Below are 13,796 nucleotides of genomic sequence, written 5' to 3'. Positions count from 1 at the left end.
GATGGTCACTCTGACAGAGCTCCAGAGTTCCTCTGTGATGATGGGAGAATCTAGCCTTTATGGTAGCGTGGCCAGACGGAAGCCACTCCTCAGTGTAATGCGCTTGACAGCCCGCTTGGAGTTTGCCAAAAGGCACCTAAAGACTCTGACCATGAGAAACAAAATTATCTGGTCTGATGAAACCAAGATTGAACTCTTTGGCCTGAATGCCAAGCGTCATGTCTGGAGGAAACCTGGCACCATCCCTATGGTGAAGCATGGTTGTGTCAGCATCATGCCGTGGGGATGTTTTTCAGCGGCAGTGACTGGGAGGCTAGTCAGGACAGAGGGAAAGATGAACAGAGCAAAGTATAGAGAGATCCTTGAAAATGTGCTCCAGAGTGCTCAGGACCTCAGACTGGGGCGAAGATTCACCTTCCAACAGGACAACAACCCTAAGCATACAGGCAAGACAACGCAGGAGTGGCTTCGGGACAAGTCTCTGAATGTCCTTGGGTGGCCCAGCCAGAGCCCGAACTTGAACCCGATCGAACATCTGGAGAGACCTGAAAATAGCTGTGCAGCGACGCTCCCCATCCAACCTGACAGAGCTTGAGAGGATTTGCAGACAAGAATGGGAGAAACTCCCAAAATACAGCCAAGCCAAGCTTATAGCGTCATACCCAAGAAGGCTCGAGGCTGTAATCGCTGCCAAAGGTGCTTCAACAAAGTACTGAGTAAAGGGTCTGAATACTTATGTAAATGTAACATTTCAGTAGTTTTTTGATAAATGTGTAAAAATGTCTAAAAACCTGTTTTTGCTTTGTCATTATGGGGTATTTAGAATAAGGCTGTAACGTAGCAAAATGTGGAACAGTCAAGGGGTCTGAATACTTTCCATATGTGCTGTATGTAGGAGAGATATGTGAGTGGATGTTGATGTGTGTCTTTTTGATCTATGTTGCTGTAAATGTGGGAGAGATATGTGAGTGGATGTTGATGTGTGTTTGTGTGAACTTTGTAGCAGTACATGTTATGGGAACTGCATGTGTGTGATCTCTGAATGGGTATGTGTTAGAGGCATGTGTTTTCCCTGCTCTCTGGTGATCCTGAGAGTGAAAACACATGTTAGAGGGGCCGTTAGGGGCCGTGTGAAGCTGTGGACCTAGAGACAAGAGGGTGTGTGTGTCCTGTGTGTGTGTATATTCTCTGGTGGGACAGGATGGATGGATGGGGGGGATGGAAGGAGGGGTGAGGACGATGGGGAGAAGCAGGGGAGTGGGTGCTGGAGGAGGCTACAAAGGGTCACAGTTTTCCATAGTTTCCACCCCACCACACAACTCCATACAACTAAGGGGCTTTTACACTTATATCCTGTCTCCAAATTCTTCCAATACTCTCTCTCCCTCTACACACACACACACACACACACACACACACACACACACACACACACACACACACACACACACACACACACACACACACACACACACACACACACACACACACACACACACACACACACACACACACACACACACACACACACACACACACACACACACACACACACTGTCCAGGGTTCAAACTCCAGGGAATGACACAGTATGAACTATCTGACCTCTGACCTTTTTGTCCTCTCCTGTAGGAGTTTGAGAATGCCGAGGGGGAGGAGTACCAGGCGGACCTGTCCACCCTGGCATCCCCTGCATCCCAGAGCGGACCTGATGTTTACATCCTGCCCCTGACTGAAGTGTCACTCCCCATGGCCAAACAACCAGGACGATCAGGTAGGACCAACATGTCTTTGTCTCTCTGTCTCTCACTCTCATTTAGTTTCAGTTCAGTTCAAATACTTTTCTTACAACAAGAAGATTTAAGTACAGCACATTCAGAAAGTATTCAGACCCCTTGACTTTTTCCACATTTTGTTATGTTACAGCCTTATTCTAAAATAAATTAAATCGTTTTTTTCTCCGTCATCCATCTACACAATACCCCATAATGACAAATCAAAAACTAGTTTTTAGTTTTGTTTGCGAATTTATATAAAAAAAAAAAATGAAAATATCACATTTACATAAGTATTCAGACCCTTTACTCAATACTTTGTTGAAGCACCTTATGGCAGCGATTACAGCCTCAAGTCTTCTTGGGTATGACGCTACAAGCTTGGCACACCTGTATTTTGGGAGTTTCTCCCATTCTTCTCTGCAGATTCTCTCAAGCTCTGTCAGGTTGAATGGGGAGCGTCGCTGCACAGCTATTTTCAGGTCTCCAGAGATGTTCGATTGGGTTCAAGTTCGGGCTCTGGCTGGGCCACTCAAGGACATTCAGAGACTTGACCCAAAGCCACTCCTGCGTTGTCTTGTCGGGAGTGTGCTTCGGGTCGTTGTCATGTTGGAAGGTGAACCTTGATGAAAACCTGGAGCAGGTTTTCATCAAGGATCTCACTGTACTTTGCTCTGTTCATCCTTCCCTCAATCCTGACAGGTCTCCCAGTCCCTGCTGCTGAAAAACATCCCCACAGCATGATGCTGCCACCACCATGCTTCACCATAGGGATGGTGCCAGGTTTCCTCGAGACGTAACGCTAGGCATTCAGATCTTGGTTTCATCAGACCAGAAAATCTTGTTTATCATTGTCTGAGAGTCCTTTTGGTGCCTTTTGGCAAACTCCAAGCGGGCTGTCATGTACTTTTTACTGAGGAGTGACTTCCGTCTGGCCACTTTACCATGAAGGCCTGATTGGTGGAGTGCTGCAGAGATGGTTGTCCTTCTGGAAGGTTCTCCCATCTCCACAGAGGAACTCTGGTGCTCTGTCAGAGTGACCATCGGGTTCTTGGTCACCTCCCTGACCAAGGCCCTTCTCCCCCATTGCTCAGTTTGACTGGGTGGCCAGCTCTAGGAAGAGTCTTGATGGTTGCAAACTTCTTCCAATTAAGAATGATGAAGGCCATTGTGTTCTTGGGGACCTTCAATGCTGTAGACATTTTTTGGTACCCTTCCCCAGATCTGTGCCTCGACACAATCCTGTCTCGGAGCTCTACGGACAATTCCTTAGACCTCATGGTTTGGTTTTTGCTCTGACATGCCCTGTCAACTGTGGGACGTTATATCGACAGGTGTGTGCCTTTCCAAATCATGTCCAATCAATTGAATTTACCACAGGGGGACTCCAATCAAGTTCTAGAAACATCTCAAGGATGATCAATGGAAACAACTCAATTTCGAGTCGCATAGCAAAGGTTATGAACTTACTGAAGTAAATAAGGTATTTCTGTTTTAAATTTTTTATACATTTGCAACATTTCTGAACACCTGTTTTCACTTTGTCATTATGGAGTATTGTGTGTAGATTGATGAGGGAAAAATGTTATTGAATTTAATCCATTTTAGAATAAGGCTGTAGCGTAACAAAATGTGGGAAAGGGGAAGGGGTGTGAATACTTTCCAAATGCACTTTATTTGAAGTAATCTCTGTGAAGGGGATGTTCAGGGTTGCATAAGCCCAGGGAATGACTATCAGAGAGAACCATATCAAATTCAGACAGTCACTAACTTTCACAGCTTTTCTCAAAGGGAATAAAATATAAACAGTAGAGGAAAAGGTCAGATGAAGTTGAGAGGATAAAGAGAAAAGGTACAAATACAGCTTTTATTTTGTGCCTTTATTCTCTCCTTCCAAAGATTATGCAAACTTGGCAGTAGATTAGAGACAAAGCTTAGTGTTTTCAGTGAGGAGTTTTTAAGAATATCAGGGTGCACTGTACTATATATTCTGGCTCTGGTGTTAGCCCAAAAAGTCTTCCCAAAATTAGTGACCAATGCCCTAACACTGGACTCGTGCTGGGCCTATCCCCCATCCCCACTGCCCTGGAGCACTGCAGGGCCTATCCCCCATCCCCACTGCCCTGGACCACTGCAGGGCTTGGCTTCCATCTATCCCACAGTCCCCTCTGCCTTGGTTTAGAGCTCTAGGTCCCTGTAGAATGAACTTTGTGGTCCATGAATGAGCTCTCTCTCTTTTTCTCTTTCTCTGTTACCTCCCCCCCCTCTCCATCTCTCTCTCTCTCACCTCATTCTCCAACAAACATCTGCCTGTTGTGTAATTTCCCTGGTCCAGCCAGCCTACACAATTTCTCCTTGGTATGTCAGGCATGCGAGAGAGAGAGACCCTAATTCTCTATCCCTCTTTCTCTCCCTGTCTTTCTGTCTATCCGTGACAATGGCCCTGGTTGTGTGTTCATGTGTAGGCTATGTGGCTGATGCATGCCGATCTGGATTGATACACTCATGACATCAGAAGGCGGGCTGAATTAATGATTCGTACTAGACAGTTTGCTGTGGGTCAGTTTGTAGGTCAGTCTGCTGCTTGACTAGCAATTCCAATATACTGTTCATCAAAGCCTGGGCCCATATTCATAAAGAGTCTCTGAGTAGAAGTGCTGATCTAGGATCAGTTTTGTCTTTGAGATCACAATGCATATTATATGGCCAGGGAGGACTTGATTCTAGATCAGCACTCCTACTCTGAGAGGTTTTGTGAGTATGGGCCCAGCACTTTAGTGGACATGAGAGTAATCTTGTCCCCAAGGAGATTAACATTGTTGTATTGGGACTAAAAGTCCCAATACGACATATCACTTTACATTTTTATTTTAGGAGTAATGTATATTTTATTCGAATTTGACCGAAGTCTTGTCGATAAAAGTGAGAAGATCACAAGAGTGAATACACAGCAGGATCGAAGCCACTGTCCACATAAGACGGTAATGACCCACATTATGAATAAGTATTTTGGCACTCTGAATAAAGCCAATTTATCATCTGACCATATCCTGTGATTTATTTATTCTGTATCAGCAAAAAAAAAATGTTTATCACTCATACAGCGCTCAGGCTTTTAGCATAGCCGCTTCTACACACCTACTGCCTTACCCTTACTAGCGAACCACTATTGGCCTTGAAACACATCGCTTATTAGCAGTTCAGCACATTAGCATTTCTCATACTTTTACACAAAATCATGATGAGCCTTTACCATCCTAATAGACATTGAACATCTATAACCAAACTGGCTAAACTCTGTTGTTGGCCGATGGTAGCTATAGCTAGCCACATGCTAACCTTAGTGCTAACGTTGCTAACGTTACTACAGTAGCAGCAGTAACAGTAAATCCAGGTATAATGTCTAACATAAATATTGTCTACCATGATATCCTGCAAGTTATATAAAACCAGTAAAGATCAAGTAGTTCAGCAAAAATAAAGACATACCTTGAAATAGACAATGACATTAATCTGATTAGTATTTGACCATTAATTTCTGCAAAATGTGCCGTGTTAATTGAGTTGTTGTAGCTTGCTTGCTAGCTTATTCCACCCTCAAACACCTTGCTAAATCTGAGTGGGCCAGTTCCTTTTGCTATTGTTGGTGTAGAATTTTTGATGAATGTAATTCAAATTGTGAAAATAGAAGTGTATAATTAGTATGTGTTTTATAAACTTTTGCATAAAGACCGTTTAGATGGAATATAATCAATCTACATTGTTAGATTTGTGGAATATATATTGTGTAAACTTTCTTTTAACTCAGTATGTTGAAATAAGATAATGGACTATCACAAATGGAGTAACTTGTGGTACATGCTGTAGGCCTATGCTGAAAAAAACAGCTGTTCTTTCAGAACATGAACTCAGCACAAAAAGAAACGTCCTCTCACTGTGAACTGCATTTATTTTCAGCAAACTTAACGTGTAAATATTTGTATGAACATAACAAGATTCAACAACTGAGACATAAACTGAACAAGTTCCACAGACCTGTGACTAACAGAAATTGAATAATGTGTCCCTAAACAAAGGGGGGGGTCAAAATCAAAAGTAACAGTCAGTATCTGGTGTGGCCACCAGCTGCATTAAGTACAGCAGTGCATCTCCTCCTCATGGACTGCACCAGATTTGCCAGTTCTTGCTGTGAGATGTTACCCCACTCTTCCACCAAGGCACCTGCAAGTTCAAAATTCCTGTCTTGCGGGAAATCACGCACAGAACGAGCAGTATGGCTGGTGGAATTGTCATTCTGGAGGGTCATGTCAGGATGAGCCTGCAGGAAAGGTACCACATGAGGGAGGAGGATGTCTTCCATGTAACGCACATCATTGAGATTGCAATGACAATAAGCTCAGTCCGATGATGCTGTGACACACTGCCCCAGACCATGACGGACCCTCCACCTCCAAATCGATCCCGCTCCAGAGTACAGGCCTCGGTGTAACGCTCATTCCTTTGTCGATAAACGCGAATCCGACCATCACCCCTGGTGAGACAAAAGCGCGACTTGTCAGTGAAGAGCACTTTTTGCCAGTCCTGTCTGGTCCAGTGACGATGGGTTTGTGCCCATAGGCGATGTTGTTGCCGGTGATGTCTGGGGAGGACCTGCCTTACAACAGGCCTACAAGCCCTCAGTCCAGCCTCTCTCAGCCTATTGTGGACAGTCTGAGCACTGATGGAGGGATTGTGCGTTGCTGGTGTAACTCGGGCAGTTGTTGATGGCATCCTGTACCTGTCCCGCAGGCGTGATGTTCGGATGTACCGATCCTGTGCAGGTGTTGTTACACGTGGTCTGCCACTGCGAGGACGATCAGCTGTCCGTCCTGTCTCCCTGTAGCGCTGTCAAAGGCATCTCACAGTACGGACATTGCAATTTATTGCCCTGGCCACATCTGCAGTCCTCATGCCTCCTTGCAGCATGCCTAAGGCATGTTCACGCAGATGAGCAGGGTCCCTGGGCATCTTTCTTTTGGTGTTTTTCAGAGGCAGTAGAAAGGCCTCTTTAGTGTCCTAAGTTTTCATAACTGTGACGTTAATTGCCTACCGTCTGTAAGCTGTTAGTGTCTTAACGACCGTTCCACAGGTGCATGTCCATTCATTGTTTATGGTTCATTGAACAAGCATGGGAAACAGTGTTTAAACCCTTTACAATGAAGATCTGTGAAGTTATTTGGATTTGTATGAATTATCTTTGAAAGACAGGGTCTTGAAAAAGGGACGTTTCTCTTTTTGCTGAGTTTGTGCACCTCATGTGTTTTCCAGATGGCCACTGTGGTATGTATGGCTGTATATAGCTGTATGAGGTTTTTGGAGTAAGTAGGAGGCCTATAGTGACACACAGGGTTGATTAAGGGCGGGAGCTTGGGTAGTTAGGGGGCTGAGGTCAGACATTCGATCCTTTCAGACCACTCCCTATGAGTTCCTTATGAGCTGGCCACAGGACCTTGTGGCTGCTGCCTACATCGCAGGATGAGAGACAGGTATAGTCTCTCTCTCTCTCTCTCTCTCTCTCTCTCTCTCTCTCTCTCTCTCTCTCTCTCTCTCTCTCTCTCTCTCTCTCTCTCTCTCTCTCTCTCTCTCTCTCTCTCTCTCTCTCTCTCTCTCTCTCTCTCTCTCTCTCTCTCTCTCTCTCTCTCTCTTGCTCTCTCTCTCTCGCTCTCACTCTCTCTCTCTTGCTCTCACTCTCTCTCTCTTTCATTATCTCACTCTCTCTCTCTTTCATTATCTCACTCTCTCTCTCTTTCATTATCTCTCTCTCCCTCTCTCTCTCTTTCACTGTCTCTCTCTCTATGTATATACCTATCTCTCTCTATATATATACCTATCTCTCTCTTTCTCACTCTCTCTCTAAAATGATCATTTAGGTGTCAAGGCTCTCTCATTTCCAAGATGGACCAGTGAATACAGGCTGTCAACATCAACAGTTCCCCTGTTGTATATGCTGTGTTGGTGGGAGGCAGAGGTTCGAGGTAGAGGGGGAGAGGTGGGAGGAAGATGGGGGAGAGGTGGGGCTCGTATTATTGCCTCTCCCATACTGTCAGACCTTGGCTAGGTCCAGAGCCAGAACTGGTCCCCAAGACGAAGACCCACCCTGATACAGCTGTGCTGTTATACAGTTACACTTAACCCGTACAGGTCACAGGGTGCACTGGTGTGAACACAGACACACACACACACACACACAGACACACACACATATGAACCCCGCCCCGCCCCGTGTGCTTCTGCGGTGATGTGATGATGATGATAATGGGAATTCCATTTGGCCCCGAGTGATCCTCATCTTTCAAAAAGACTTCCCGTCAGAAATGAATTTGCTTACTGTTGACAGGAAAGATGGAAGACTCTGAATGTATGGTAGTAGGCTGATAGTCATGGCTGTTACTATGGGCATCTCCTTGGACTGTCTGTGGCCCTCAGCAATCGTCTTTATCCTGGTCCTGGAGACCCACTGGGCATGCAGGTTTTTTCCCCAACCCTGCAGTAAGGCACCTGATTCCACTAATCAAAGGCTTAATTAGGAGTTGATTAGTTGAATCAGGTGTGAGAGAATGGACACACCCAGAGTTGAAGACGTTCTAAGACGAGTTCTAAGAAGTTGAAGTTCCAAGCCATTCTAGAAGTAAGAGGGAAGATGGAGGAAACAAAATGGCGTAACCTCTATTCTAAGTTGTCAGTTATCACTAGAGGGTCAGTTCACCACTGTGTCACTGAGCTTCGAGGTAAGAGGCCCAGTGTCTGTGTGTCTGTGTGGTTGGTCCTTTCTGGTACCATACAGTCCCAGTGGCAGTACACAGACAATGGCTGTGATTCTCTGTAGGCCAGAGTCTGCAGTAGCGAGCGAGCGTACCCACTCCCCACGGAATGACTAGCCTCTGGAACATTATAGGGCAGAGGCGTCAGATATGGCCCTCACACAGGAAGGGGTCTGTGTGGCCGGTCTGAGGGGGGTTCACTGCCACAAAGATCTGTCTGTCCTCCTCTGGAGCAGAGAATGTGAGTGTCATCGGTCATTGTTGGGAGAGAGAGGGATGGAGGGAATGAGAGAGAGGGAAGGACAGAGGAGTAATGTTGCTGTCACTCCTGTCTCGTTTGGATGAGTTTGGGCTGAGAGTGAGCGTGAGAGCAGGCTGGTGTTTGCAGGGGAAAGGATAGACGCGGGACACAGGACATCACCGTGCTACTGACAGATAGGATACAGCAATGGGAGAGGAGGACTGAGGCTGATGCTATGATGCCAGGGCCTGCCTCTGACTGAAAGAGAGGGACCTTAGAGGAACTTTCTTTTTGGACCATGGCTTTTGCTGCCATTTTTGTTTCAAATCAAAACAAATCAACATGGCGAGTTTTGGGACTTAAAGGATGCTTGAACCATTGCAAGATGGATGGCTTATATCGCTTTGATTGTAATTGACGGAGATGTGTATATGGCCAGATGACATTTCTTTCTTAAGCCTGACGCTTGAAATGGAGAGTTATTGTCTGAAATAAACCAATGCTGGGGTGGGTCTCGGCAGTGGTGATGTTGTGGGTGTTTATCCGTATGTTGTATTTTGGATGTTTGTATTGTTTAAAACTGAATAATAGTTGTGTTGTAAAACTTGCAAGGTCATTCTCTAACATCTCTCTTTTTATTCTGTCTCCCAAGTCCAACTCCTGAAGTCCACAGAACTCGGTCGCCACAGTCTTCTCTACTTGAAGGAGATCGGCGATGGCTGGTTCGGAAAGGTAAAATCACTCTCACCCTCCTCGCGTTTACTTGTGAATTCTTTTGATTGTATTTTGTTGGTTATTTTCGCTGTGCTGGAGGCTACTGTACAGGGTTATGAGAGGTAGCTAGATGAAATGTTCTGTCACGTTCACGGTTGTTGTGCCATGAGCTGTAATCCCAGTCGTGTTAAGGAGCGAGCCTGTTCAAATGGCTGACGGTGCATTACCTGTAATGTGTGTCTGTAACGGTAATCCTGGGCTGGTCCACATGATGTCTCCCTGACTGACTGACACGGCCGGGTACAGAGAGGTAGAACGCCACAGAAAGGACTTGTGGTCCTCTGTAGCTCTGTTGGTAGAGCATGGCGCTTGCAACACCAGGATAGCGGATTTGATTCCTGGGACCACACATGCATGAAAAATGTGTTTTGGATAAAAGCGTCTGCTGAATGGCATACATTACTCAGGGAGAACCGTGTAGCCTGCCCTAGCAATGCAGGAGTTTCACTTTACATTTCACTCTGTTCCTATTACTGTGTAATTCTGATTTTAAAGACTGTAACAAGTATTGCAGTTACTCATTGGGTTCATGGTTATGAATATAGTGTGAAAATGAGTAGTTACAAGACATGTTACATTGTGCAGGTTCCTGTATGGCTCAGTTGGTAGGGCACGATGCTTGCAATACCTGATTGTCTGTTCGATTCCTGGGGCCACTGATAAGTAAAGTCACTGCAAGTCACTATGGCTAGAAGTCTCTGTTAAATGGCATATTAATATGTGAAGTGGTAGTAGAAGGTTTACCCAGGCTTTCATGCGATCAGCTTACTCTGAGCTACTATGACATGTAGATAACTGATTATCGTCATTCTCTCGTTCCCTCCCTTTGTCTGTTCTCTCTCACGCTCATACACTCGTGCACACACCCTTTCCCCACACTTGTGTATCTTGACTGGGTATGTCCATTCTTGTGTGTCTGTCTCTGTGACCGCATGCACACCACTCTGTCACATGTGGTTCTGTATTTCTTGTTGGTCTCTATATTAATCTGCATGTCCTGTGTATGCCTCTCTGTCTCTGTGTATCTCCCTGTCTCTGTGTATGCCTCTCTGTCTCTGTGTATATCTCTGTCTCTGTGTATCTCTCTGTTTACTTGCATTTGTGTGACTGTCCCATCCACCTTTCGCCTGAACGTGTGTGCATCCTCCTCAATCATGTTTGTCCTCCACAATAATCACTTCCATGTGTGTGTACTGTTTGGGAATAATCTTTTTGTGTGCCTTTCCTCTGTCTTTGTCTCTGACTGTCTCTCTGTGTGTCTCTCTGTTTGACTTTGTGTTTATGTCTTCCATTCCTCCCCATCTATCTATGTGTTTCTGTGTGTGTTGTGCGTACCTTCTCGGTGTGTCTCTGTGGCTCTATTACCAGGTTCTCCTGGGGGAGGTGAATGCGGGTCTCAGCACCACCCAGGTGGTGGTTAAGGAGCTGAAGGCCAGTGCCAGTGTTCAGGACCAGATGCACTTCCTGGAGGAGGCCCAGCCATACCGGTGAACAGACTTAATCTTTCTCTGTCTGTCTGTCTGTCTGTCTGTCTGTCTGTCTGTCTGTCTGTCTGTCTGTCTGTCTGTCTGTCTGTCTGTCTGTCTGTCTGTCTGTCTGTCTGTCTGTCTGTCTGTCTGTCTGTCTGTCTGTCTGTCTGTCTGTCTGTCTGTCTCTCTGTCTCTCTGTCTCTCTGTCTCTCTGTCAGTCTGTCTCTCACTCCATGTAGTTTTCATCCTTTTAGATCCTTAATTGAGACTAAATGACTAAACCTCACTTTGTTCACTTTCATTATAGTGTTAATCAGCATGGAATTGACCTAGAGTTGATTGAATACCAAGTCCTGTTTCTTTATTTGTCACGACAGTGCTTTGTGCCTACACTAACTCTCTGACATTGCACCCGTCCGTCCCCAGTGCCCTCCAGCACCCAGCCCTCCTGCAGTGCCTGGTGCAGTGCACTGATGTCACCCCCTACCTGCTGGTCATGGAGTTCTGCCCTTTGGTGAGTACTAAACTGGACTGTGACTGTCACTGCACCACTTCATATAGGCCTGCCTATCTGTCTACGGCCATTGTAGTCAGTAGCCTGCTGGACTAGCTAGAGTCATGGTCCAGCGTCTATTGTGATCTCTGTACTGCAGGCAGTCTATGACCGTCATCATGTATTGGACTGATTGGACTACTAGACCACTGTATATCTGGCTACTATAATCACTTCTATGATACTCATCTTTGTACTGAAGTGATTGTGCCAATATATTATATTAGTTTGCATTTGTCTGCCACCCAGTGAACAGATATTGTATTACTGGCTGAGTGAGCAATTAAATGATTGCTACGTATCCATTCTGAGGGAAGACCTACCTACACTCATTGACAGGATGTTTCACTTCCAAAAAGTCCTTCAGCCAGTGCGTAGTGACCTAACTGTACTGTAATTAGCTAAATGTCTAAGCAGCATCCTTTATTGTGTCAATATCTATATATCTCTAATATCTCCACTAGGGTTGGGGTCAATTCCATTTCAATTCCATTTCAATTCCATTTCAATTCAGGAAGTCCAATTCCAGTTCTCTTCAAAGCTTTTTAATGATGAACATTTTGAATTGGAATTTAGTTTGCTTTCTGACTTGAGTGGAATTGAAATTGGAATTGCCTCATACTCGGATCCTCACTATATCTATGTAGGCCGTCATTGTAAATAAGAATGTGTTCTTAACTGACTTGCCTAGTTAAATAACGGTTAAAAAAAAACCATCTATATATATCTCCTCCATGTCACCAGGGTGATGTGAAAGGGTACCTGCGGAGCTGTCGGGCTGCAGACACAATGACCCCTGAACCCCTGATACTGCAGAGGATGGCCTGTGAGATTGCCTCAGGACTCCTGCACCTACACAAACACAACTTCATACACAGGTGGGTGTCACTTCCTCTATCTATATATCATTACCACTATGTTATAGTTTTTATACTACAACCCGCTCATTGGAATTATACTGTTATTACCTTGTAGACTGATGGTACTCGGTAGTCACGTGCTGCCAGACGTCACATCATATTCTTGTTCTGTAGAAACCTATGACAGACTAGGTTCCCAGAATCCCGTAGCTGTGAGTTGTTGGATTTCTTCTTGGTTCCTATTGGTTCCTTCCTGTAACAATATCCTGGTGCTGCCTGAGTGCCTCGTCATAGACTCCAGCATCAGTGATTTTGTTGCAGGGGGAGACCTCTTCTCTCCAGAGTGACCCCTTCTCTTCACTGTCTACACAGCATCCACGTATAAGGAATGGTTCAAATTGATGAGTAAAATGTACAACATTTATTGATTGACTGCATGACGTTCTGTAAGGCTTTTAGTACAGTATTGAAAATGTCAGACTGTCCATGGACTCACCATGATAACTTGCCTGTTATGCATATACATCATCAATCAATTATCATCTCATGTACAAATGTGTTCTCTGTCTTCCCTGCAGTGACCTTGCCCTGAGAAACTGCCTGCTGACCGCTGATGTTACAGTGAAGATTGGAGACTACGGCCTGTCACACAATAAGTACAAAGATGACTACTTTGTGACGTCAGACCAGATGTACGTGCCACTGCGTTGGATCGCTCCAGAACTCATAGATGAAGTCCATGGCAACCTACTGGTGGTAGGCCAGAGCAAACAGAGCAACGTCTGGTAAGAACATCAATCGACCGATAGATAGATTGATTCAGCCAAATTCTGGATGAAGACCAATCTCAATGGAGCATGCTTTTTAGTCGAGGAATCTGTGTCCAGGAAACCGACCCTATCTGGATTTTGGTCTCAGTGATCGTAATTGCCCAATGTTTTCCCCAATAAATATGGGTTGTTATGCTTTACATGTAAGTAAGCATTCCACTGTTAGTCCACACCTTTTGTTTACGAAGTATGTGTCATTTGATTTGATGTGTTGCTCTTCCCCGTGATTCTATAGTCTGATGTTGAGTGTTTTTTCAGGTCTCTGGGCGTGACTATCTGGGAGTTGTTTGAGTTGGGCAACCAGCCGTACAGACACTATTCTGACAGACAGGTCCTGACCTACGCTGTGAGGGAACAGCAGCTCCGACTGCCCAAGCCCCTGCTCAATATACCCCTGGCAGAGCGCTGGTGAGTCTCTCTCACACACACACACACACACACACACACACACACACACACACACACACACACACACACACACACACACACACACACA

At 45.3% G+C, this 13,796-nt stretch overlaps 1 protein-coding gene across 7 annotated transcripts in view; it reads left to right on the top strand.

Annotated features, from left to right (window-relative positions):
• The window catches only part of aatkb (apoptosis-associated tyrosine kinase b), a 104,959-nt gene that overhangs the window by 80,600 nt on the left and 10,563 nt on the right, over positions 1–13,796 (top strand). For 5 of the 7 annotated variants that reach the window (XR_011674254.1, XM_071393843.1, XM_071393842.1 and 2 more), the window contains 7 exons: positions 1,631–1,772; positions 9,467–9,546; positions 10,957–11,075; positions 11,484–11,571; positions 12,355–12,488; positions 13,049–13,255; positions 13,559–13,708. Coding sequence is in view for 6 of the 7 variants with exons in the window: in XM_071393843.1 (XP_071249944.1) it covers positions 1,631–1,772; positions 9,467–9,546; positions 10,957–11,075; positions 11,484–11,571; positions 12,355–12,488; positions 13,049–13,255; positions 13,559–13,708 (920 nt within the window). In the remaining variant the exon portion in view is untranslated. Of the gene's footprint in view, positions 1–1,630; positions 1,773–8,846; positions 9,360–9,466; positions 9,547–10,956; positions 11,076–11,483; positions 11,572–12,354; positions 12,489–13,048; positions 13,256–13,558; positions 13,709–13,796 lie in introns of those variants that run through there. The other 2 variants (XM_071393844.1, XM_071393846.1) reach the window with 2 other exon arrangements.

The sequence above is a fragment of the Salvelinus alpinus genome, chromosome 3 (genome assembly GCF_045679555.1).
Source record: "Salvelinus alpinus chromosome 3, SLU_Salpinus.1, whole genome shotgun sequence".
Taxonomy (NCBI): Eukaryota; Metazoa; Chordata; class Actinopteri; order Salmoniformes; family Salmonidae; genus Salvelinus; species Salvelinus alpinus.
Note: the sequence above shows the minus strand (reverse complement) of the source record. Positions and strands in the feature narration are given on the sequence as shown.